At 36.3% G+C, this 27207-nt stretch overlaps 3 protein-coding genes across 10 annotated transcripts; 1 reads left to right on the top strand and 2 right to left on the bottom strand.

Annotated features, from left to right (window-relative positions):
• Positions 1-1620: 1620 nt before the first annotated feature.
• Positions 1621-14239, top strand: LOC103832887 (serine/threonine-protein kinase TIO). 4 transcript variants are annotated; one of them, XM_033278164.1, is made up of 24 exons: positions 1635-1872; positions 1943-1998; positions 2092-2205; positions 2279-2353; positions 2417-2509; positions 2610-2684; positions 2777-2869; positions 3334-3397; positions 3484-3568; positions 3731-3803; positions 8915-8983; positions 9085-9165; positions 9330-9399; positions 9481-9633; positions 9886-10024; positions 10198-10369; positions 10472-10573; positions 10650-11147; positions 11260-12408; positions 12673-12906; positions 13030-13173; positions 13259-13339; positions 13415-13603; positions 13798-14049. In XM_033278164.1, exons 3-24 carry the CDS (start codon positions 2116-2118, stop codon positions 14047-14049), a joined length of 3981 nt encoding a protein of 1326 aa, XP_033134055.1. In that variant the 5' UTR covers positions 1635-1872; positions 1943-1998; positions 2092-2115. The 4 variants fall into 4 exon arrangements, with proteins under 4 accessions (XP_009107231.1, XP_033134056.1, XP_009107230.1 ...); XM_009108983.3 differs by lacking the exon at positions 1943-1998 and having other exon boundaries at positions 1621-1872; positions 13798-14239; XM_009108982.3 differs by lacking the exon at positions 1943-1998 and having other exon boundaries at positions 1634-1942.
• A 703-nt stretch (positions 14240-14942) lies between these two features.
• LOC103832886 (BTB/POZ domain-containing protein At1g50280) lies at positions 14943-17974 on the bottom strand. Its single transcript, XM_009108981.3, has 3 exons — positions 17451-17974; positions 16191-17366; positions 14943-15410 (listed from the first exon to the last, which is right to left on the bottom strand). The coding sequence occupies exons 1-3, from the start codon at positions 17511-17513 to the stop codon at positions 15066-15068; spliced, it is 1584 nt and encodes a 527-aa protein (XP_009107229.1). The 5' UTR covers positions 17514-17974; the 3' UTR covers positions 14943-15065.
• A 3664-nt stretch (positions 17975-21638) lies between these two features.
• On the bottom strand, positions 21639-25268 carry LOC103832884 (transcription initiation factor TFIID subunit 15). 5 transcript variants are annotated; one of them, XM_009108978.3, is made up of 8 exons: positions 25118-25268; positions 24337-24494; positions 23886-24226; positions 23582-23773; positions 22904-22987; positions 22407-22488; positions 22161-22284; positions 21639-22079 (listed from the first exon to the last, which is right to left on the bottom strand). In XM_009108978.3, exons 2-8 carry the CDS (start codon positions 24457-24459, stop codon positions 21883-21885), a joined length of 1143 nt encoding a protein of 380 aa, XP_009107226.2. In that variant the 5' UTR covers positions 24460-24494; positions 25118-25268; the 3' UTR covers positions 21639-21882. The 5 variants fall into 5 exon arrangements, with proteins under 5 accessions (XP_009107226.2, XP_018508935.2, XP_009107227.2 ...); XM_018653419.2 differs by having other exon boundaries at positions 24337-24491; positions 25138-25267; XM_009108979.3 differs by having other exon boundaries at positions 24337-24488; positions 25118-25265.
• Between the last annotated feature and the right edge of the window lie 1939 nt (positions 25269-27207).

The following is a 27207-nucleotide window of genomic DNA, read 5'->3' as shown; positions in this document are numbered from 1 at the left end:
ATGTATGAACATTGTTAAGAGTACTTTGAAACATGGTATGTTTTCAATGTTACTAGATGATTTGAAGTCTAAAAGTAAAAAAAAAAAATGTTGCATCATCAACTATATGGTGTTGATTGGTTGCATATTTTTAAATAGATTTTGGTTTCAAATTTTCAAAAACATTAACCAGCATTTAAAATATAAAATTTTGTTTTAATTTTGAAAAACATCAAATTAGCCATTTAAGATTTTGAACAAATAGATTTTCAAAAATTAAAAGAAACTAGTTTCAGATACAAAAATTATCTTATACTTCCTCATATAATTCCAACAATAGTTATTCATTTGTGAAAATGCATTATGCATTTAGTATAAAATGATAAATTAATTTAGTATGTGTAATTTTCCAAATTTATTTTGACCAAATATAAAATTTCGAAAATAAATAATCCAAATTTTACAAAAGATAAAATCATATATTCTAAATATATAATTTTTGAAAATGAAAGACGAAAAATTATGTTATAAAATCAAAGTAAATAATATTATGTTAATTTAATTAAAAAAAAAACTCAATACCATAATATCAAAAGGCTAAATTTTATGTTTACCACTTTCATGGTACCACTTTTCATCTTTACCACCACTAAAATGATATTTTCAAAAATATTTTCTTCATTAAGTGGCAAAAGACTCTTATACCCTTGTTATATATATAATAAATTATTATTTAAATAAAAATAATAATTAAAAAAATAAGAAAAAATTTATGTTTTTGAATTATACTTTTTCAATTTCGAACTTCTTATAATTTTTTTTTTTTTCAAAATTTCTTTTTGAAAATCGAAAATTATATTTGAAACTATTTTAATTTTTTTTGTATATATTTTTTAAGTATTTATTTATATATTTATTAGAATTCTAAATTTCACATTCCAAAAATTTTATTTCACCCTTCAACTTTAAACCCTAAGTCTAGATTAGTTAACCCTAGAAATATATCTGTTTTTTACCCTTTAAAAGTGAGGGTAAACGTGGTTAGTGTAAATATGAAAAGTAATACTATAAATGTGGTAATTTCCCATATCAAAAATAACATATATCGATTAAATTTACTAAAATAATATAGATTTACTGTCTAAACAAAAAAATATTTAATTATAAAATCTGGCAAAATGCTAAAATAAAAGATGTTAAAACCATATTTTTAAACGCAACATATAAATTTAAATGATCCTATATAAATATCAGTTATATAGTATAATTAAATAATTTTTTAATGTATTATAAGCAAACTGTATAAATTGAAAAAAAAATTGAAAGAGATTTTCTATTTGATTATTTTAAATTATAAATTTATTGTACCGAACTCGAAAACTTATTAGTAAGAATTGACAACTATAACAAAATAAAATATATAAAACAAATCATTATATATCAATAATGTCGAACAAGAAGTCTAAGCAATACAATTATAAAGTTACGTGATATATAACAGTAAAATATAAATTACATATTAATAAACGTTATACTGAAATGAAAAATACCTAAAACTCTAGCTGGAGTTCAACTAAAGTTCCACTTTTATGGTTTTCAACAAATAAGGCCTGGCCCGTTATTTACTAAAACCTTTTTAGGTTTGTATTTGCAGTTTTATAATAGTCTGAGATAAACACCCTCTAACGAAAGGACTGAGTAGAAGAATATCTTCCCTCTTTTTGAATTTCAAAAGTTTCCAATAATATCCCAAGCACTCTCTCTCTCTCTCTCCAACGGATCTCTCTTCTTCGTTTACTTCGCTTCACCGCCGTTCCTCATCGGCGGCGTCTCCACTTCTGCCATCTCCGCCGGTCACGCCTTCCTCTACTCTACTCATCTTCGCGAGCCACGGTTCTTATCCGTCTTTACTTTGCTTAAAATCATCGATTCCCCCGATTATTCAGATATTTTCGCCAATCAGGTTTAGGATCTGCACTTCTAGCTTAGTCGATTCGCTAAATCGGAACGCAAAATAGTGTAGAGATCCTTTCGAAGCTTTTTGATTGAACTAGACATAGACTCTCGATTATTGGTGTATTGAGGAAGCTGATTCGTTGATTTATATGACAGATTTGAACACAGTCGTGCTGAATCATGGGTGTTGAGGATTATCATGTGATAGAGCTCGTTGGTGAAGGCTCGTTCGGGAGGGTCTACAAAGGAAGACGAAAGTACACCGGCCAGGTGAATTGATCTTGTTCGTTTAATCTTGTACTGACTGATTCCAAATCTTACTTTGATGAGTTTTATTGATCAGACGGTGGCGATGAAGTTCATTATGAAACAAGGGAAGAGTGACAAGGATATTCATAGTCTAAGACAAGAAATCGAGGTTAGAAACTTCTTTAATTCACATTCATGTGGTATCTCCTAATATTTTTTTGTATGCTTTCAGATATTGAGGAAGCTCAAGCATGAGAACATTATTGAGATGCTCGACTCCTTTGAAAACGCACGAGAGTTCTGTGTTGTCACTGAGTTTGCCCAAGTACTTTTCTCCTCCCTCTAGATTCGTAAAGAACTGAATTGTGAATCCTGTAGTCACACCTAGATGAAATAAATTAATCATGATGTAACACTTTTCACAGGGTGAATTGTTTGAGGTTCTTGAAGATGACAAGTGCCTTCCGGAAGAGCAAGTTCAAGCAATTGCCAAGCAGCTGGTAACACGTTTTTGTCAACATGGCTCTTATTACTACATCTGAGTTCCTTCTTTTGTGATTTAATAAGACAATGTCCAAACTCCTAAATCCAGGTGAAAGCATTGCATTACTTGCATTCTAACCGTATAATCCACCGTGACATGAAGCCACAAAACATTCTTGTTGGTCCTGGGTCAGTCGTTAAGGTAATATAACATTTATTTTTCTGCTTCCAAGAATTATGCTTGAATTTCTGGTTTCTATGCCTCGCACACACATCATTTGTTGATATTTTGTTTCTTGAAGATGGAAAATATGATATCAAGAAACAAAATATGATATGTTTAAAATTACATTACGATTCTTCTACTCACGTTTTTTTTACAAGTTTCTTCTACTCACGTTCTCAACTTATGGGTAACTCTTGAAAATGATACATGACCCTTGGAACTTTCAGTCTAATGCTTGTTGAAGAAAACTAAGTTTATCATGTAAATTTACATGAGAAGAAGAGGAAACGGATAGCCTTGAATCTCATATAATTAGCTAATTACAAGTAGCAACAAAAGTAGTTTTCAACGCAGCTTTGATTATACATCTGTCACTGCAGCTTGTTATATTCTTTTCCTTTATATCAATTTTCGTACATACTTTTTAATTGACTTTTCAGCTATGTGATTTTGGTTTCGCTCGAGCTATGTCTGCCAACACTGTGGTTTTGAGATCTATTAAAGGTTAATATCTTTTATTTTCGTTAAGCCCATAAATGAATAGATAACTCAATATGTCGTGCCTTATTAAATTTCCAATCTTACTTCAGGCACTCCACTGTACATGGCGCCAGAGCTTGTGAGAGAACAGCCATACAATCATACCGCTGACCTGTGGTCTCTTGGTGTTATATTGTAAGTGGCTAAACTCATTTTACTTGTCCTACTTCCGTTGCATATATATGTGATGATTTTGATAGATTTTCTTTCATAGTTTTTCATTTTTGCTTCATTCTTGTGTTATGTACATAATACCACACTTTGGATGGTTCTAAATAATCTCTTATGATACATTAGGTATGAATTATATGTTGGTCAACCTCCGTTCTACACTAATTCTGTGTACGCTCTCATCCGTCACATTGTTAAGGTATATAAATCATTGCATATTCTTGTTCATCCAATATGCTAAAGGTTTGAGCTAACAGTTTAGTGAATCTTTAAGGACCTGATGTAGGAGACTCTTAGATTTACATAACCTAATCTAGAAGTTTTCCTTTTATTTCATGTTTTCTTTTTATTATAGGGATTTACCTTTTTATGTTTTAGGCTCTCTCTATATAAGAGAGTTTTAGGTATTCTGTTTTGGATATTCATATCTTTCTTATCAATAGAAGTTTTTAAGCTTTTATCTTTTCTGGTGGATTCCAGAGCTTAATATTCGAGTTCTTGCTTGAGAGCTTGATTTTGATCTAAGGGTTAGTGTTTGCTAACCTTAGTGATTTCCGACTGCGTCAAGTGGTATCAGAGCAAGGTCTTCTCCTTCTCTTTTCGAAGCTTGATCAGCCATGGGTGATCAACCAGTAACCAAAGCCGACTTCGAGGGTTTCGCAGAAGGTTTAAGGGAGGCAACCACAAACCTCACTACTGTAACTGCTCAATTGGCAAATCTGGTAACTGCGTTAAATAATCAGGTTGTGGCTTATCCCAATCAGGTTAATAACGCCGGTCAAAGAGGTGGAGAAAGAAGACCAATTCGGGGTCAACAAGGTCGAAACAATCGTGATGTTATTGTTGATAATTCTAGTTCAGAAGAAGAATCAGAAGAAGAAATAGCTGAAGGAAACCAACAAAACAATTATGATTATCGGGTAAAAGCCGATATTCCATTGTTCTATGGAACTATGGGAGTGGAGGAGTTTCTTGATTGGCAAATTGATGTTGATCGATTTTTTTGATGTCATGGGCGTTCCTGAGAATAAACAAGTTAAGATGGTAGCTGTCAAACTGAAGAAGACTGCTGCAGTGTGGTGGGATAAACTCGTTGTCCAAAGGCAAAGACAAAGGAGAGGACCAGTTAGGACTTGGCGTCGAATGAAGCAATTAATGCTGGAGCGATTCTTACCGGAAGATTACGAACAAATTCTTTACAAGATGTATCTCGATTGTGTTCAAGGAAACAGAACTGTGACCGAGTACACAGCTGAATTCTTGCGTTTCTCTGAACGCAATGAGTTAGGCGAAACAGAGAATCAGAAGGTGGCTAGGTACATCAGTGGGTTAAAGGGTTCTCTTCAGGGAAAGATGGGTTTGCAAACCGTATGGACTGTGCAGGAAGCTTCCAGTCTAGCATTAAAAGCTGAGTTAATGGAGAAGTCATCACGCGGGTTCTCAACATTTAGAAGAAACACGGCTCAGACCAATTTTGAACCAACAAGTGAGAAAGAAAAGAGTGTAGCCAATAAAGACTCCAATCCGGGAAACAAAGGAGCTAGTAGCTCTAACTCAACCCAACAGAACAAGGCACCAGCTCAGAGACAAAACAATCCTTATACTAAGCCTTCCATTGACAAGTGTTTCCGATGCCAAGGACATGGTCATAAATCAAATGTCTGTCCAAGTCGGAGAACAGTTGCTATAATAGAGGAAGAAGATGAAGAGGATGAAAGGGATTTTGCTGAGAACGAAGAATATGAGGGAGCTGAATTCGCTGAAGAAGAATCTGGAGAGATGATAAACCTTGTGCTGCAACGAGTCCTGTTATCATCTAAAGAAGAAGGCCAACGTAAGAATTTGTTTAGAACACATTGTTCTATTCAAAACAAGGTGTGTAATGTGATTGTGGATAATGGAAGCTCAGAGAATTTAGTTTCTCAAAAGCTGGTGGACTATCTGAAGCTACCCACAACCCGTCATGAGAAACCATACGGTCTTGGTTGGGTGAAGAGAGGATCACAAGTTCGAGTTAGCATGACTTGCAAAGTTCTCATATCTATAGGTAAACATTATAAGGAGGAGATCACTTGTGACGTTCTTGACATGGATGTTTGTCACATTCTTCTTGGACGACCTTGGCAGTATGATAACGATATCACATATCGAGGTCGAGACAATGTGATAATGTTTACGTGGGGCAACCATAAAATTGCCATGGCACCTGTTAAGGATTTTTGTAACACTGCGAAGGAAAAGAAGTCAAGTTTCTTGGTTATGACACATGACGACAAAGAGCTTGATGGGGATGTTCAAGAAGCAAGGTGTTTCTATCCCTTGGTTGTTAAAGGGTTGTTGAGTGCAGTAACGGAGGAAACGTCAACCCCAAGAGAAGTGTTAGAAATTCTGGATGACTTCAAAGAGTTGATTGCGGAAGAACTTCCTAATGATCTACCTCCCATGAGAGATATTCAGCATCATATTGACTTGATTCCAGGATCCAGTCTGCCAAATCTTCCCCATTACCGTATGAGCCCTAAGGAGAATGAGATTTTAAGGGAACAGATTGAAGATTTGCTGAGAAAAGGATTTATTCGTGAGAGCATGAGTCCATGTGCCGTACCGGTTCTGCTAGTTCCTAAGAAAGGTAACCAGTGGCGGATGTGTGTTGATAGTAGAGCCATTAATAAGATAACCATTAAATATCGATTCCCTATACCCCGGTTGGAAGATATGCTTGATGAGTTGTCAGGTTCTAAGGTGTTTTCAAAAATAGATCTTCGAAGTGGCTATCATCAAATTCGAATCAGGCCTGGAGATGAGTGGAAAACTGCTTTTAAGAGTAAAGACGGATTATTCGAATGGATGGTGATGCCTTTTGGGTTGTCAAATGCTCCTAGCACTTTCATGAGATTAATGAACCAGGTTCTCCGCCCGTTCATTGGTTCTTTTGTGGTGGTTTATTTTGATGACATTTTGATATACAGTAAAACAAAAGACGAGCATATGGAACATTTGAAGCAAGTTTTGCAGGTTTTACAAGAAAACCAATTGTACATCAATCTAAAAAAATGTACGTTCAGCACCAACAAGCTGTTATTTCTTGGATTTGTTATTGGTGAAGAAGGGATTCAGGTTGACCAGGAGAAAGTGAGTGCCATAAGGGATTGGCCGGTTCCTAAGTCAGTCACTGAGATACGCAGCTTTCATGGTCTAGCTACTTTCTACAGAAGATTTGTTAGAGATTTTAGTACCATTACTGCGCCTATCACTGAGTGTTTGAAGAAAGGGAAGTTTCATTGGGGATCTGAACAGGAAGAGAGTTTTGCTTTAATTAAAGAGAGGCTTTGTACTGCACCAGTATTAGCCTTACCCGATTTTGACAAAGTGTTTCAAGTGGAATGTGATGCTAGTGGTGTGGGAATAGGTGCCGTCTTATCACAAGAAAAACGACCGATAGCTTTCTTTAGTGAAAAGTTAAGTGAAGCTCGCCAAAAGTGGAGCACGTATGATCAAGAGTTCTATGCGGTTTTTCGAGCTCTTCGACAATGGGAGCATTACTTGGTTCAGAGAGAGTTTGTTCTATTTACAGACCACCAAGCTCTAAAGTATCTTCACAGCCAGAAAGTGATAAATAAGATGCATGCTCGTTGGGTAAGTTTTCTGCAAAAGTTTCCTTTCATTATTCAGCATAAGTCTGGAACTCTTAACAAGGTGGCAGACGCCTTGAGTAGAAGAGCTTCCTTACTCACTATCTTAGCACAAGAGGTTGTGGGTTTCGAGTCTTTGAAGGAGTTGTACGAATGTGATGTTGAATTCAAGGAGTTATGGGGCAAATGTAATGGGAAGCATCCTTCGGCAGATTTCCACATACGAGATGGTTATCTTTTTAAAGGAGACAGGCTGTGCATTCCTTGCTCGTCATTACGAGAAAAGTTGATTCGCGATTTGCATGGTGGCGGCCTTAGTGGTCATTTGGGAAGAGACAAGACCATTGCTAGCTTGGAGACAAGGTTTTATTGGCCACATTTAAGGAGAGATGCGGGTGCTATAGTTAAAAGGTGTTATATCTGTCAGGTTTCTAGAGGACAATCTCAGAACACTGGACTTTATATGCCATTACCAATCCCAGAAGATATTTGGCAAGACTTGTCTATGGATTTTGTGCTAGGCTTACCTCGTACACAGCGAGGCGTCGATTCTGTGTTTGTGGTCGTTGACAGATTCTCCAAGATGTCGCATTTCATCGCTTGCAAGAAGACTGCAGATGCCTCTAACATCGCCAAGTTATTTTTTCGGGAAGTGGTACGTCTTCATGGGGTTCCTAAGACAATAATTTCCGACAGAGATACCAAGTTTCTGAGTCACTTCTGGATTACACTTTGGAGAATGTTTGGAACCAGCTTGAAACGGAGTTCTACAGCTCATCCACAGACTGATGGGCAAACCGAGGTGACGAATAGAACTTTGGGAAATATGATTCGAAGTGTTTGTGGAGATAAACCGAAACAATGGGATCTGGCTTTACCTCAAGTGGAGTTTGCTTACAACAGTGCCGTGCACTCAGCTACAGGGAAATCACCTTTTTCTTTGGTCTATTGTTCTATTCCGAAGCATGTGGTCGATTTGGTTAAGTTGCCTAAAGCTCCTGGAGTTAGTATCTCAGCTGAGGCTATGGCAGAGGATATTCTAGCAACTAGAGACGCTGTCCGAGCGAAGTTAGAAGCAACTGGCCAAAAGAATAAAGAAGCAGCAGACAAGCGTAGAAGACTCAAGGTTTTCAAAGAAGGAGATGAAGTGATGGTGTTTCTACGAAAAGAAAGATTCCCCGTGGGCACATATCGCAAGCTACAGCCTCGCAAATATGGTCCATTCAAGATTTTGCGGAAGTTAAATGATAATGCTTATGTGGTGGCACTTCCAGAAGACATGAACATTTCTAATACGTTCAATGTGGCTGACATCTATGAATACCATGCTGATGGTGTTCTTTATCCAGAAGAGAACTCGGGGTCGAGTTCTTTCGAGGTGGAGGAGACTGATGTAGGAGACTCTTAGATTTACATAACCTAATCTAGAAGTTTTCCTTTTATTTCATGTTTTCTTTTTATTATAGGGATTTACCTTTTTATGTTTTAGGCTCTCTCTATATAAGAGAGTTTTAGGTATTCTGTTTTGGATATTCATATCTTTCTTATCAATAGAAGTTTTTAAGCTTTTATCTTTTCTGGTGGATTCCAGAGCTTAATATTCGAGTTCTTGCTTGAGAGCTTGATTTTGATCTAAGGGTTAGTGTTTGCTAACCTTAGTGATTTCCGACTGCGTCAGGACCCTGTCAAATATCCTGATGAAATGAGTCATAATTTCAAAAGCTTTTTGAAGGGATTGCTCAACAAGGTGAAGTTTCTATTGTTCCAAGCTATATTTACCATGTATTGATATTCGTAAGACTTATCTTGGAAAGTGCTAAAATGTTTGTATATTACAACGCAAAATAGGTGCCCCAAAGTCGATTAACCTGGCCTGCTCTTCTCCAGCACCCCTTTGTTAAAGAATCACTAGAGGAAGCGGAAGCCAGGGTAACAATCTTCTACTGATGACTTACAGTTTGCAGCTTGTGTCTTATGGACAAAATATTTGTTGAAATTGTCCTTTACGTTCAATTAAAACAATTTGTGAATTGGAAAAGATTGTTGGGATAATAGTAATAGATCACTAAGAAGATTTTGGAACTCGTATTCAGGAAATGCATACAGCAGTAGTGGACCATAAGGCAACTTGGAGACAAGGAAATGGAGGACAACAAAGAAACGGTTTGTCTAACTTCAGTCTGTGGTTAGACTGTCTCTTAATTATTTTTATCCTTTATTAATTTTGTAGTGTTAATGTCACAGAAAAATGTGACTCTGCGACCCCGGTTAAAGACGCCTCTGCTCCAGGAACTCTAGCTGACGTTCAGTCAGATATGAAGAGTGCTGTCGAAGTAATTTCTCCATCACCTGAGGCCTTCCTCGGATTCCCAACCCAAGAGGATATCAAAAGTGCAGGTAGTGGGAGATTTTATTTGTTAATCTTTTCTTCTTACTCTTTTTATAGGATTTTACTTTAGGTTCGGTACATTTCAAATATAAACCCAGTTCTCTCTCATCTTCTATAGATAGTTTCAGAAACTCCACAAACATCATGATATCTGTGAAAGGACTTTAATCTTCTTCCGGAATTTCTAAATTATTTGTCCTTCTTCATAATGGACGCATATACCAACATCGTTCATGCCTGTGTTGTTTTTCTCATTTCAGGTGACGCAACATTAGACAAACTGGAAAATACATCCCGCACTGCTAAAGGTGCAAAAGTTATATGTGAAGATGATAAAGCAATGGATGTTATTTTGCTTTCACTGGAAAGATGTTCAAAATCCACGCAACAGTCTAAAAGGTAAAATTTGGTGTATGTGTTGTTTCTTTAACCTACCAGATCATATTAACGGGAACAGAAATACATATTCTATGTAAAATAAGGTTTGAATCCTCTGGTCTTGTGATCTTCTACTCTCCTACAGCGATTTGCTGCAGTTTTATGATATTCGCATTGTCTTCATGGGTGTGCAGGGACAAAGATGTTGCTTGCTCTGTTCAGTCCCTCAGAATCATTTCCAATTTGGTTGCCGCTCGCGCCATAGTTTCAGTTGGACTGATTGATAAAATAACATGTGCACTGCTAGATTTTACTGACGCTCTTGTTGGGAAGAAATCATCCGAGTTCAACAACATAATACCAAAGGTGAATTTTCTTGAGCAAAACTTCTTCCTTGTTTTTGATTAGATCTTCTACTTTATTTGAGAGTCAGAGATGATTCGTAACGCTTGCTTGTTTCTGTATCAGAGTCTTTCAGTGACTAAAAACTTGGTAGGGCATATTGAAGGCAGTAGCATACATAGTTCCTACATCAGGCACTGGACCAAATTAGTGGAAATCTTCGTGCAGGTGACCTTTCTTTTCGTGCAGAGGTTGTCTTGAGATCAAACCAATTGTACTTATTTATAAATTTATGTGTATGTAGGTTGTCGGATGGGAAGAAGAAGGGACTGGTAGAATTTTATACGAGGCATGTTCTTGCATCACAACGATGCTGTCTCGTGTTGCGGAAAATCTTAAGACTTCAACTCCTGATTCTACTTCGCAACAGATTTTGGAGCATGCTAACATGTCCCGCATAGTTGATCATTTGTGTCTTTGTTTGGCTTCTTCTGGGTCGAGTTTAGCTTCTGGTTCTTCACACATGTTAGCAGCAGCTTGTGAAGCTTGTAGAGCAATATGGATTCTCATAGATACTTCGGAAACATTGTTCAAGAATGACAACGCCTACATATTTCCTCTCGATGCCTTGCAAAGCCATCGTCTCTCTCAGCTTGACCAAAGAAACTGTGAGTGGGGTCCGTTATCTGAGAAACTTGTCGATACAGTGACAAGAACATTTCTCCGATCAAAACATTTGCAAATAGCTGTCAGCCATTGCCTCCACCAACGAGTGGAGGCTCCATTGATTTCTGCAATCCAGGTGATTATGTGATGCTCCCCTCCTTATTTAGCTTTGTAAACTTACAAATTTTGTAGCTTGTTTCTTTTACCCTTGTTGAAACTAACTGGAAACGCCTTCTGTGATTCATCAGCTCTTGTCAAGATGCTGCCTTCACAATGGACTTATGCCTAGCGTGCTTTGTGGTCTTCCCAGTTCACTGCCTATCACTACCACAGTCAGTGGTGGAGAGGATGGTACTGTTATTTCAGAAATATTTTCTATACTATCTTATGCAGCATCAACGATCAAAGACCAACAAACCGGAGAAACAAATAACATCAAGGGTAGACTAAATAATCTGGTGTTCCATTCATGCCTTCTGTTGGCAACAGTTGCCCAATGTTTGAACTTAAGTGGGAGAAGTTCTGCTCTGTTGATGCTAACAACTTCTCCAAAGAAGCATCTACATCGTCTTTCTGCCATAGCCAATCATATTGCCTCAGAGGATAAAATCGAAGCTTCCCTTCAGAATCACTCCGCATCAGCTATGCTTGCTCTTGCATCTATTCTCTCTCTTGAAAAAGGATCTTCTGCTGAATCTTCTGTCTCTGAGATGGCAGTGCCTCTGATTCCTCGAGCTACTAAGCTGTGTTATCATCTACGGCCTATGCCAAGTAATGAAGGTGAAGTCATATCTCCTTCTGCCAAGTCTAATCTCACCAAATGGCATGGACTTCTGGATGGATGTATTGGTTTATTAGAATCCAGATTGAAGTGGGGAGGACCTTTAACTGTACAACAGCTTATTGCAAGTGGTACACCATCGCTTCTTATGAATCTGTTAGCTGGAAGACTTTCAAATGCTTCCCCAGATGACATCAAGAACACTCCCAATAGGACTGGCTTGTCCCCTATGGGCTTTATATGGGCTGTTTCGTCTCTATGCCACTGTCTTTCAGGCGGCACATTAACTTTCCGTCAAGTTCTAGTGAAGACTGAAAACATGAAGCTGGTTTCCTATTTAATGTCTGATGCTCATCTCAAGCTAGTAAAGAGCTGGGGAGGTCCTGGTGGAGGAAAAGATGGAGCCAGAGAGACGATCAATGTGATAATTGATCTGCTTGCTTTTCCTTTTGTTGCTCTGCAAAGTCAACCAGGTCCGTTATCTGCCACTGCTTCTGTGAATAGTGGATTCATTCTCAACGTGGGCTCTCCTGGCGTGAGAGTGTGCATCGAAGATAGAGATCTGCTAAAAGCTATTGAAGAGGATATGGACAAATACATAAAAGTCCTCGTGGAGGTTAGTTATTCGATTCTGTTTCCTTGATTTTATATACAATTATGTTTGTTTGTTAATTAGAATCTACAGCTCATTTCTCATGATTACGAGCTGAAATCACGTAATAGATCATTATATCGGCATCAATTAGTAATTTCTTTTAACATTCAACAATGTTAACTGTGACTAGTAGTTGGGTTTCACTTCTTCACCCAGCATTCTGTTTGGTTCTTAGTGCTAGTCATTATGTGAACTGAATATATCTCTTTGGATTGAACTTTTCAGGTGGGAGTACCCAGTTTAATTCTCCGTTGCTTGGAACACTTGGACTTAAAGGATCTAGTAAGGCCAGTTGCTTTTCTTGCCAAAATGGTGGGTCGACCACGTCTTGCGGTAGAGCTCGTTAGCAAAGGTCTGTTGGATCCCAACAGAATGAAAAAACTACTCAACCAGTCAAGTCCAAGAGAAGTCATACTTGATGTTTTGATGATCATATCGGATCTATCGAGGATGGATAAGGTACGATTTCTAAATTCATAGAACGGAAATAAACACATGTTGCATTCTTTTTGCTTAGACACATAGGATTGTTAAGTACACATGCTACTATCTAACTTGTTAGTATTGTCGTCTACCGTGTAGGCTTTCTACAAATACATCGGTGAGGCTTCTGTGTTGCAGCCTTTGAAGGAGTTCCTCACTCATCCGGATCCAAATATACGTGCAAAAGCGTGTAGTGCTCTTGGCAACATGTGCAGACACAATGAATATTTCTACAGTTCTCTCGTAAGTAACAACACTTTGAGGAGCTTTATGTTTTGAGAACAGAGTGTTCCTTCTTACATTGTCTGCGTGTTTGTTCTTTTTGTAGGCGGAACATCAAATCATCGGTCTCCTCATTGATCGATGCGCTGATCCTGACAAAAGAACACAGAAATTCGCTTGCTTTGCTGTAAGCTCATCACAAATTAACAAACATTTCATAAATATTTTGATCAAATTTTAAAAGAGGTCCCTTTTGTTGTAGATTGGGAACGCTGCTTACCATAGTGACAAGCTGTACGAAGAACTAAGACGATCTATAACGCAGCTCGCAAACGTTTTGACCTCAGCCGAAGAAGACAAGACAAAAGCGAACGCTGCTGGTGCATTGAGCAACCTTGTCCGAAACTCCAACAAGCTTTGTGAAGATATAGTCTCCAAAGGAGCTTTACAGGTTAAGTATCTGCACTCGTCTCAAATCAATCACGAAATTCTAAAACGGTTTCACTCAATACCTCGGATATTAAGTTGTTCACATAGATTTCTCAGGTCACAAACTAAAAGCTTGGTGTTTAATATTGTGTCTTGTCAAGATTGTGTGTCTCAGGCAAGAAACTGGTGTCTAATTTCGCGTATTTTGTGGTGCAGACGTTACTGAAGTTGGTTGCGGATTGCTCGGCTACTGCTCTGAACCCGAGCAAGAAAGAGACTGGAAGTGAGTCACCGCTCAAGATAGCACTCTTCTCGCTGGCTAAAATGTGTTCGAACCACCAGATTTGCAGACAGTTCGTGAAGTCATCGGAGTTGTTCCCTGTCATCGCAAGGCTTAAACACTCGCCTGAGACTAACATTGCTCACTATGCTTCAGTTATTGTCGCCAAAGTTGGTGGTGATTCTTAAGAAAATGAGATGTACGTCCCTGTAAATTCATTATGTTACAACACTGTTTCATTACTTCCTAGTATTGTTATTTACGTTTGAAATTGATGAAAAATGCGCAAACGGTAGTAAACTGAGATCACATCAGCTAAGACCGATCACAAATATTATTGGTTTATGTATTTTTATTGATTAAAAAATTTATTTCGTATTTACAAATCCAATTAAAATATATGATTTTAAAATTTAACCTACAAATTTCAATTAATATTACAAAACCGGAGTTTCTTTCTCGGATTTAAATCTTAAAAATCTACATTACTGTAATTTTCTCTTGAATTTGAATCGATGTATTTTTAACAAAAAAATATAATCAAATATATTAACAATTTATAGAATCAATAACACTAGAACTAGTTTGGATTTTCATTAAGATGCATCAACCAATAACTCTCTTAGTTAAGTTAGGAATCAAAAATATAAATTACAAACATTTTAAGTACAAAACTGAGCATTCGTTTTTTTTTTAGTTTTTCTTGGTTTTGAGAATATATCACTAAATTTATTTTGGTTTGGTTTGAAATTTGGACTATTCGGTTTGGTTTTGAGTTCTATTTTGTGTTCCGAATTCAACCAAAAACGTTTCATATCTCGGTTTATTCGGTGGGAGACAAATTATTCTGATAAAATTTGGCATAGTTCCCTTAATTTCGGCTTATTTATTCAGTTTGTTTGGTTGGTATTTGACGAACTGATCAGTTTTTGTGTACTGAACAAAACCGATTGAATTTTAGCCAAACCAAATATTATCAGTTCGGTTTATTTTGGTTTGATTTGATTCGGTTTGGTTCAATTTAATTTGGAGCCAAATGGGGATCAATTTGCGTGTATGGTTGTTGATTTACTTGGTAGAGAAGTGAAAGGTAATGTTCATAAATTCATTCATAGCTTTTGATATGAAAACGCAGAACTGATTATTTGTACAAAACTCTGTACAACACTGGGACGCAAGTGAGATTACCATTTGACCTCATAAGTCATAACCCTTCTCTGAAACTATCCATAACCTTCCAGTTATATCCTCCTTTAGTCTTCAACTCCTCAGCTAATTTCTCTGATATCTCAAAGCCTTTGAGGTGCAACATTACATGCTTCTTGTCTTGTGAGTGTCTACGACTACGACACGTACTCTTGTTTACAAGTTTCACCTCTTGAGTCCTGTGTTCTTGATTTTCACAACTGGACTTGAGTGCTTGAACGGCCACGTCTGGGGGGATCTTAGGGTTTCTGGCAAGCTGTTTGCAGGTCTCCCTTGTTAGTTTCTTGTAATTGAGGCATCGACATATCTTTGTTCGATCTTGTGGTGTCAGATTCGAATGAGACTGTACAACAACAACAACAAAAAAACAAAAATTAGAATCGACTTACTATATAGGGCACTGATATCAGTTTGCAATATATATAGGTTGTAAATTTAAGAAAAATTGATGCAAAATTTGAAATTTTCTAGAAAAAACGATCTAATATAAAACTGCAATATCATTAGTTCTTTAAAGTTCGTATTGGGAATTTAATAAAATGGATGTCTCCAAATTTTTTTTTTTTTTTTTGAATATGGATACTTGCAAGAGTGTTTCACATGGCAAATGATAGTACCATACCCAAAAAGAACTATAGTTTTGAGTTTTTAGTATAGTGTTATTAATAGTATTTTTAAAAGTGGTAAAAGGACCAGACAGACAAGAATACAGAAGAAATTGTATCGTTGTGAGGTAATCTGACAGGAACCCCACGGCAGCAACAAGACAGTGAAGAAACTGAAGATGACTCCAAGTCTTAAATATAACATATACTCTCCGTGTATATACACATAATCACAAATTTCAAATCTTTATGATGATTAAAAGAATAGTTTCACTCTGTGTATGATCACTTGATTAGTATAAGAAACCAAAATGTATTCAATAGAAAATTGTATTGAAATCTATCTGTCACTTGTCGTCTTCTGTATGTCCAGTACAAAATAAAATAAAAACTTATTTTCTATTTTATTTGTCTCACTTTGTATTAAAAACATTTTTTGTTTGCATAGTTGGTGAAGAGATTCAATAAAATCTTTGTAAAATAAAAAGAAAAATTCAAGAAAATAAAAAAAAACTGACCTGTAGATAGATGTCAATGGCTCTGTAAACTCCATCAAAGCAATCCCTAGCTGAATCTGGCAAACTCTCTGCAACTCCAAGGAACTTGGATACTTTCAAATTCTGATCTGGAGATATCTCTCTCAAATACTTATCAATCAACCTCCCAACTTCTTTCACATTTGATTCTTCTTCTTCTTCTTCTCTGCTCTTCACAAACATTTTCAGCAACCTTATCACAAGATCAACATTGTAAAACCCACTCTCTCTGCTTCCTCCAGCTGCAGGTATCAGAAGATCATCAAGTGTTGCTTGATCCAGCATTTCTCCAATTAGGGTTTCCAAACCGGTCTTTGACTCTCTACTTAGAGTAAAACTGGATAAAACACGAAGAACCCAGAAGAGTTTCCTGCAAGAAAACGCTGTTTTACCAGCTGAAACCACTCCTCTAACCGCTGTATCAGCTAACTCAGAGTACTCAAGCTTGTTCCTCATAAGCTCTGTCTTGTTTGACTTGGTTTGGAGTCTTGTCTTGAGATAATGAAGAAGAAACTTAGTTAGTACCAAACTTTTTACGTTGGTTTTGTAAGCTCCAGTGATCCTTATTAGCTTCAAGATGATCATTGGGGAGAGACTTGACATATCATCAAACCACCACTCGTTGCTTCTTCCGCAAGAAACTGTCCAAGAAGTTAACCTTTTGTCTGATTCAGGCGTGTTCTTGGCCGACGAAGGCGAAGAAGAAGACGGAGAAGAGGGAGAGAAGGCTTCTGAACTCCGAGAGATTTTTGTCAAAGCTGAGAAAATGAGTTTATCGACGAGACCATACGAATCCGCGTGGAGGAACACTTGCTCTTGCTCGCAGTTCTTGAGGCTTAAAACGATGTCGTTCCAAGAACCATAGAACACTTCTTCAAGAAAAGTCTCTGTCTGAGTCAGAAGGTTAGAGAAACAGAGCTTCTCTGTCATGCCTAGAAAAACAGAGCAACAGTACAGAGTCGAGACATTTGAGACATCGATTGAGATTCCTCCGTTGTTGTAACAGAACCTTGAAACCAACTCAAACCCATCTGGTCCACCTGGAAACTCGTCGATCTCGATAGTGATGACTTCTGGATCTTTATTCTTCTTGTTTCTCTTCTTCTTGCTCTGTTTTATCATCTTCCTTAAGCTCCCAGAGTACTTTGAGATCACATCCTAAAACAGAGCATACAGAGAAATAACTAATAAGAAACAGAGCATAATCAAGATTCGTTCTTTTAGGTTTGGTTTTTGTTTTACCTGATTGAGGAAGAATGTGTATTCTCCATTGATATTGATTTGGAGATCGTAGAAGAGAGACATCTCTCACGATTTTTGCATCAGAGTATGAAAGCCTAATGAGTCTTGTGACTTGTTGTAAGCTTTCCGCTGTTTATTTTGTGTGTATTTTTGGATTTTATAGAGCAATAATTATAGTGGCCACATGGAAATGAGATATGTATAGTGTTTTATTTGTCTTTATTTATACCAATGCAAATACATATAAATTAAAATATATTAAAGAAAAATTATACGAATGTAAGACAAAAGTTTGTGTTCAACTATAGTATAATTTAATACAAAATATATAGAAAACCACATAAATTTTTCAAATTATCTCAAATTCCCATGAAATAAGTTTTAGTTGTTTGTCTTGTTTTGTTGTTTTATAAAAGAATGTTGTTGAACTTTGATTCTTTGAGAAGATTGACTTAAAAAATAAATTAATATAATTGCTTATCCAATGCACAATTTTCATGGTAATAATACAATTTATTTAGATAAAATAACATATATTAAAGATAAATTAGACGGAAGTTAGACAAAAGCTTATGCTGAACTATAGTATAATTTTTATTTTCAAAAAAAAAAACTATAGTATAATTTTATACAAATATACAGAAAACCACATAAATTTTCAAATTATCTCAAATTCCAATAAAATGATTATTTGTTGTTTGTATTGTTTTGTTGTTTTAAAGTAGGGAGAATTTGGTGTATATACATAAGAGAACATAAAATAAAGAATATAGTCATACTACACTAATCACTATTTGATGGGACAATTTGGTATATTTTTGACTTTATTCTCCTTACAAGCGTGCGTCACGTACATTTAACATAATAAACATATTATACCGTACTATGTATATTAAGTAAAAAGTATAAAAAAATACAGAAAAATATTCAAAAATAGCATGCATTTGAAGAGGAGGAGCAACAAAGGAAGAAGAGGAGAGGAAAAGGAGGAGGAGGTGGAGGGAGAAGGAGGGATGAGAAGTAAGAGCAAGGGCAGGAGAGAGGAAGAAGAAGAGGAGGAGGGAGGAGGTGGAGGGAGAATCGGAGAAGGAAGGAGGTAGAAGAGGAGGAGGGAGCTCCAAAAAATTATACTATTTACGTAAATATAATAATATACTACTATAAGTATTAGTAACATATTGTTTTAAATACGTTTAATGAAATGTATTATTTTATTTTAATTAATAGTATAGTATATTTTTTGTCAGATATTGTTTAAAAAAATTTAAGTTATGCCATATATAAAAAAAAATATGTATATCTTTAGTAACAGAATAATTTGGTTGAATTATATTTGATTCAAAAGATATACATAAATAAAATTTGGAGGAAAAAAAAATAAAAAAGACAAAGAAAAAAAGAAAATAAAAAAAACAAAAGAAAAATAAAAATAAAAATCAATAGTTGAGATTGTTCAAAGGATAAAACAAGTAATATCACATAAAATACACAGAATACTCTAGCCTAATTGTTGTTATGGACATACACTTTATTTCTTTTTTGTTATGTGCATGTGCCCTAATTTCCCTTTAAAGTATGCTGTTGAACTTCGATTCTTATTCCTTTGGGAAGGATTGACTTCTTTTTTTAAACTACTATAATTTAGTATTTTCTTATCCAATTGCACAAATTTTCATGGTACTAAGCTACTGTCTACATATTGTAGTTTTCTTTCTGTAAAGAACAATGTTTGTGTTGTTCAGTTCAAAATTTTACAGAAAATTCAAATTCAAAGTTAACAATATCTTCTTCTTTTTTGCTTATATATATATTTACTTGTTTGTTTATTTTCATACACGAATAAAACTGATAATTGTTAGAAGAAAAACAAATTAAGTATCTCATACTTCTTAAAAGTGATTCAACTGATGAAGTTTGGTATGGTATTTAACTTCATGTGATCAAAACCCTATATTTTGTAGACGGTATCATAAATAATTGTTTTAGCTAAAAAGAATTCAGTTCAGATTAGTATATCTAGTTATCTATCTAAGATGTGACCAACTAGGATTGAAAATGCCTCGTGTCGAGTTGAACCGTGTAGTCTGGTTCAGTCAAGGCGTCTTGCTTTCATTATGTGCAAAAGACTTTCAGTGGGAGATCAAACAAGAGTTTGGAGTCAATATGAATTATATATTTTTGTGTGGAGAAGCGAATGAATCAAAGTATCACACACGCAGGCCTCCACACACGACATGAATTAGGTCGAGCTCTGCCACATGCTTCTTGATTTGCTTGGGAGCAATGGCTCAAATACCCATTTATTGAATAAAAAACATTGATTTTTCTTTAATTAATCCACGTTTTTTTTCTTTTTAATTAAATGTGTATAATATTAATGAGTTTAACCCATATTTGAACCAGCCTTACTTGGTATCCGATACGCACCCCCGAGACCACTATATGATGATTTAGGGATGAGCTTAGCTAGGAGCAGACTACGAACACCACGGTCATGACACCTACGACCTCGGCCGTGCGGATCCAGAAAAACACTTAACATGGGGCACAATATATAAATTTATATTGTATTAAATATAATTTGAAAAAATTAAGTAAACTATAGCTTTTAAAAGACATCGGTCATTAATTTTTCTCAAAATAATAAATTATAAAAAAGAAATTTCACAATTTTAAGTATTCATTTTCAATAATATCATAAAATTATATATGCACATAGTAATTTCATTATAAAAAAAATTTCATTTTTTAAAATTTTTTGTCTTAAGCATTGAAAAATAAACTTTATAAAATAGTTGTTAATGTTAAACTTCAATAAATTATGAGTTTTTATTTTGACAAAAACAAATATTAAAAAAAAAGTGATTGAAATACTATAGATTGGCTACTATTTTTCAAAAACACTTTCAATTAGAAATACCTTAAAATTTTAGTTTATAAATTATTTTTTATGGTTTAGTATTAAAGGGGTGAGATTGAGTTCTTAAATTTTTTAAAGAGTTAGTTTAGTCTTTTTTGATCATAAATTAAAGTTATTTACGGAAATAGTCATCTTTTTAAAGTAAATTTGAAAAAACTAACATCAAGTTTATGGTATATTAAATAAAATAAAACAGTTATAAAAAGAAAAGTTTAAGTAGTAATATCAAAATAAAATATTTTATGGAGTAGTAATTAAAATGTATAGAAAGAAAAGAACAGAAATGTAAAAAAAAAAAGAACAGAAAAGCAAAAAAAAAAAGAAAGACAAAGAGACGGGAACATCACAAGACTTCGATCTTGGGCTGGCTGACTCTGGGTGGGGCACGATTTACCTGTAATGACCGAATTAGCTACACATTTTTATTTGTACACAACGTTACATAAGAATTATATATCAAGTAGCATGTGGCACGTGCCACACCCACTACCTACGTGGGTCCGCCCGTCCCGTAGCTACCTAAGAATAATCTAAGGATATATGACGATGAACTCAACGTCATGCTATAAAATCAAAAGCAAGGATTACGTGTTTACATGTTGAAATTATGCCCGTAGCTACCTACAGTTTTCTTTAGACGTTGTGTTAATCGTCTCCATTTACCCTGCTTAATTTTTATTATATATTTAGTGGTATTTATTTTAGTGAATTCAGCTGTTTTAGTTTATAGTTAAATCGCTTAGTTAATATTTTTTGAACAAATCCACTGTAGAGTGATATCAAATTTAGGTTTTTGGTGTCTTTCATTCCGTATTATATTATATAATTTTGGATGACAACAAAAAAATATAACTTTGTTTAGCGCCTTCTACTTTGGTAATATTTTTCTACTTTAATTTTGAAACAGAGATTTACATCCCAACACATAAAACTCCATTACGAGATTGTCATGTTTATGATCTTGTATTTAAAAGTTCTTGTTAAAAATACATGTGAATGTGTGGGGTCTATACAAAAATGGTTTTTTTCCCTGGTGTATGTGCGAGACCACTACGAGCTTTATCATCGTATTATTTCCAAATGCGACCATGTATTTGACAGCGACATGATACCAAAATATACCTCCCCGTCCCCGCAAAATACCAAGCGCCCAATTTTTTCTTATCCTATTTTAGATTTCTGAGAAATTATTATCCACAAATATCTTCCATGTTCTATCCTTTTAGTTCGTTTCATTACAGCGCTGAAAATGATTGGCAATGAACAAGAGGAATCACACAACAAAGTAAAAACCAAACGGACAACTAAAATTAATACAAAAGACAAGAAGACATGGGATAATAATATCTCTGAACATAATCAGACCACTGAAGTAACAAAAGACTTTAAACTTCACACCATTAAAAGAAAAGGCCAGAGAAATGGAATGTTACCCACCATTGTAGAAATAAAGTCGATAAAACATTAGAAAAGATGAGAGACTAATAATAAAACCCCTAATTGAGCAATCTCTCAGTTACGGTACCTGCTTCCACGACCATAGTCTCTGTCCCGGTCACGGTCATAGTCTCGCTCCTTGCCTCTTTCCCTCTCTCGGCTTCTGCTTCTGCTCCTGCGTCTATGCTTATCGTAGTGATGATGATCCCTATGCTTGTCGCCACGGTCTCTTTGCCTGTCTCTGCTTCTCTCTCTTCCATCTCTATCAACCCCTGCACATAATATATACACACGGAATAAACACTTTGTATCATTACACTAGAGTTCTCTGAGGAAGTTAAAACAGAAAATACCTAGTTCCTCGACATCCCACCCAGCACGACCAGCAGCAACAGCAGGTCTGGCGTCAGCTTGGTGTGTTTTAACACGGTACTTCTTCTTTAGATTCCCAAACTCATCATACATTTCACCATCATCCTGAAATTTTTATGACATAAAGTTAAAACGGTATGCACAAAAAAAAGAACCTGAGAACTCAACTGAACTGCAACAAGGAAAACACAAAACACAGAGAACGCTTCAGCGAAAGAATATTTTACTTGTTCCGCCTCACGCCTGCGTCTCTTTGTTTCCTCTAATTCTTGTTCATCCAATTCCTTGTAACCACCACCACGACCTCCCCTATATAGAAAAATAAAATGAATAAGCGCAGGTCTTTCAAGAGAACAACAAGGCCATCAAGCTGTGACCTACACGTTTCTTTACGTAACTCTAATTTGGCAACGATAAAACATTTCAAGTGAGGTAGTCAGAGAAAACATTTTTGATGCAGCAGCAGCTTTCTCATACTGAACACAGTGGCAAAGGAAGCACTCCGTCAAATTGCAGAAGAGAATATTGTATTCTATTTTACAATTGTCTATTAGGCCATCTCTAAAGAAGAATAAAAATTCCCTGCTGACAAGTGACAGCAAAACTACTAAAATCTATAAATGTATCCTAAATTCACCGCAAAATCATTATAATATCAATCCTCAGCTCCACACTGCAAAGGAACAATAAAAAAGGCAAGCTTATCATTGACACTGAGGCATACCTGACACCACCTTCATTCTGACCAGGTTTATTGGTGTTGCAGACATTACATTTTAAACGCTTAGCCCAGTTGACATTGCCGCACCTGATAAATAGAATATTAGAACAAATGGATTAAAAATCAAAGTATATGAACACTAAAGACCGAAATTAGAGCATATATACCAAATGAGAGTGGCCTCCTAGTTAAACTAGTAGAAAAATAACATAAACTTGCATTTAACTTACAATCCATAATTTGTATATCTGACGCAGAAATTTAACACAGCCTCTGCACAAAATAACTTCCTCTAACGAATCTAAGAAAACTCAGGATACTGGATTCAACCACAAGTTACAACCCACTTTTTCAGTTTGTCAGTTATCCCAAGGCAATTTACGAAACTAAAATCAAAATTTAAAAGAGGAACATGGTGGCTTCACACATTCTTAGGGCCAGTTTCAGTGCCACATCATTTATAAGTGAAAGGTTAACTGACATTATCAATAACATTCACATACAAGCGATAATCTTTTCCATACATCCAACATATTAATCTTATATCCAGCACCACCCGAATGTCTTCTTTTGCTATGGAATGTAAACTTTCTATTGCAACGTATTTTTAATAAGTATTAAACGCTCATTATCATGTGAAAGTGAACCAACTATTATTTCAGACCTAAACAGATTACTTACATTGGACAAGACCAGTCATTTGGACCAAAAAGACCAGTAGAAGCACCCTTCCCCGGTGGCCCACCATCAGCACCTCCACCTCGGCCCCTTCCACGACCACCACCACCCATGCTGCCACCAGATGCACCAGCTGGTCTGGCAGTTCCGCAACGGTTACAAACCCCACGGAACGCAAAATTCACGTTTGTGCAACTGCCAATAGAATAACAAATGAGAACACTAAACAGCTAAAAACTCTGAAATATAAAACTGCAAAAAAAAAAAAAACAGTGGATAGATGAAGCTCCTCACCGATGTCACAGACCTTGTATTTGGGCACATCCAGTCACCGTCCTGCTGCCATGGCTTAGCGGAAGAATCACCCTGACCTCTCCCCCTTCCAGCACCTCCATCTATTTCCTTGTTAGCAGCACCCCCATCGAATCCAAAAGACTCACTCGGATGATCTCCTCCACTTTTGTTGTTCTTCGACTCCGCCATAAAAACTCCAATGATGCTTCCATGAAAATCTTTGTTATTGAACCACTCAACAGCAGCTAAAGCAGCATGCGGGTCCTCATAGGTAACAGTAGCATCTCCTTTCGGCTCATCAGTCTCTTTGTCTCGGTACAGCCACACCTTGGGAGTACCAGTTCGTTTGTCTCTCTAGATAAAACCAAAAACGGTAAGAAGTTAGACATCTTATGGATTAAAAGAATTCAATAACGTTCAAAAAGTAAATGAACCAAACGATTAGTACCTGGCTAATACCATACCTTTAGTAACCCAATGGTCCCAAAATACTCAGCCAACATATTCTCATCAGTTCCTAATGGGAGATTTGACACGTAGACTGATCCATTCGTAGGAGCAGCTCCTTTCGTTGAATATCCAGCCATCTTAATCCAATAACGACGCAGTCACGAATCTGTAACTGATAAACCAAACAGTTTACTTAATCATAAATGCGTCACAAGCATACATACAGAAACACAGATATAGACCTAATCAACACTGAAAAGCGTTATAATTCAATCAACATACACAGCCATGTTCTTAATCCAATCTCATCAAAACAAATCTATCGCGAATGAATCTGTAAATGATAAACAAAATAGCTTACTTCAACTTCTCATCATAAACCAAATGATAAACCAAATAGTATATTAACAGACACAGCCATCTTCTTAATCCAATTTTATCAAATAGTTTATTAATCACGATATAAGAATGTGTTCATCACGAATCTGTAGATGACAAACCAAATAGTTTATTTAAATTCTTCATGCTTAAACGCATCACAATCATACATACTGAAACAAAGATATAAACGCGTGAAGCCACCAATCCTTACACATAGCAGCCAAAGATGAGCCATAGGACTAGAATAACAATTTTAAACGCTTGAGCTCTCGGAAACGTAACCAATAGAACAAAAAGAAGAGAGGCCGATTTTGGATCCAGAATAACTAAACACGAGGCAAGGCAACGAGAGAAAGGACTAACGAAGATGAGAAATACAAAAAAGAGAAGAGAAGAACGGAGAGAGAATCTTACCGGCGATGAGGATCAAGCGGCGACGGAGAGGTCGTCGGATTAGGGTTTGCAGTCTAGTGAGAGATCTCGAGGGGTAAGCTCATTCAATTGTTTGGTTGTTTTTTGCTTTTTATTTATTTATTTACTTTTTTTAAACAAGCCTCCGTGAAAATTATCTTAAATTTTGCGTATAATATCAAATTACAAAAAAAGAAAATTAACTTTTTTTTTTTTGCCAACATTTTCATTTCCTTGAAATGAAGCCCAATGGGCAATTACAGAGGTATCAAATATAGTAAAGTCCAACAAAGATATTACATTAGGTTAAACAGAGAAAACGGTGGATGAAAATCAGATTGAGCACGTGTCAAACTTTGGGGATGCTAATCTCAACACGTGTTACATACGTGTCCTTCATGCTAAGTTTCTCTTTTCCGATCACCGCAAAGCTTCTCCGCCTGCAGCCTCCTCCGTAATCTCATCCATATCTTTGTCTCTTATCACCATGACGAAGCTTTGATTCCCCCGCCAATGGAGATAACATCTTCAATCTCTGATACCATCTGCAGTTACTCTTTCTTCCATAACATCCGTTCGCTACCAAAGAAATATCCTGCCATTCTCCAGATGTGCACAACAACGAGAAAGCTTCAGAAAAGTTGGAGAGAGACTTCGTTGAAACGCTTCTCTTTATGAGGAGCTTCAACTCTACTGTGTCTTCCAATTAATTTCCTAGCTTAATCAATCAACTCAAAGAAGCTAATTCGGTTGGATACTTTGCCTATAAGCCAAACGGCTAATCACTTTTAAAGGGCAAAGATTGATTCCTCCCAAAATTAGATTTGAGAATCACCAGAGAATACCATTCATCTCTTGATATTGAAAGGGATTTCACATTAGGACAAAGAAGAAAGAGCCGTGAGTTTATTTAATCAACTGAAATCAGAGATAAGAGAAATATTAATGAGAAACTGCTCTGATTCAGTTGAGATAGATACAAAACAAAAATCGCCATCGCGAATATAGAAATCCGCTGCCGGAACTGAGATCGCCTAGCGAAGATCTATTATACAAAGGAAACAAAAAACAAAAGAAAATTGGTAACCGGTAGGCACAAGGCCTCCGGCCACCGGAGATGCAAACTCTGATTTAGAAAGCCCTTAGAGAGAAGATGGAGAAAATAATATATCACAAATACCTAAAAAAAAAAAGAAAATTAACTAAATTTCAATTTTCTTACGTTTCATTTTTCTTTTCCGTCAACTGATGGTTTATTAGCGGCACTAAAACCCAAAAAAGGCAAAGCCCGAAGCATAACAACACAAAACAAAACGACACAAAAAGCCAAGACGAACGGACCAGCATTATACAAACTCTTTGGGCCGAAAGCCGAAAAAGAAAAACCGTTCAGAAAGCAAAGCGATACCCTTCCACCACGTGTACGATCGACAAACGATTCAGAGAACACGCGTCAAGAGAAAAAAATCACCACCTCCTCCAAAAAGAGCCACGCCGAAACTCCACCGTCTGCGGAGGCAAATCAGTGAAATACCAACTAAGCGATCTTAACGGAAGACCAGGACGCAACCGGATCACCACTTCAGGAAAGATAACCACTGTCTTCAATCAATTTGAAAGAACTCCAATCTTCCTACTTGAACAAGGATCCATCTTTAAAGATTGAGAATACCTTAAAGATGGAACGACCTAATCTCAGGAAAAGAAAGGTGACGGAGGATCAAATCAAGAGTCAGTGGTAGATCGAGAGACAGGAAGCGACGATCAAACGGAACCGGGAGACCCCGGTGAAGAGCCGGCGAAAACGATGTGATGGAATCATCTCTTCCCAGAAAAAAGCACCACTTCTCGGAGTTGAAAGCCCGAACGATCGGGAACATACACCATGCACCAAAAGAACCCGGTGATGGAAAACAAAACTAGTCTGGTGAAGCTCTCCTTCCGAAAGATCCGGAGTTGATAAGAAGAAGAGGCTTTGACAGATAACTCTCTCTCTCTCTCTCTCTAAAGAAGAGAGAAACCGATTCTCCGCCCACTTTCTCTTTGGGTCCCACTTTCCCGCCCATATAATAATAATGTATCATTTAAATAAT

Source organism: Brassica rapa, chromosome A08 (genome assembly GCF_000309985.2).
Source record: "Brassica rapa cultivar Chiifu-401-42 chromosome A08, CAAS_Brap_v3.01, whole genome shotgun sequence".
NCBI lineage: Eukaryota > Viridiplantae > Streptophyta > Magnoliopsida > Brassicales > Brassicaceae > Brassica > Brassica rapa.
This window is presented reverse-complemented; position numbering and strand designations above follow the sequence as displayed.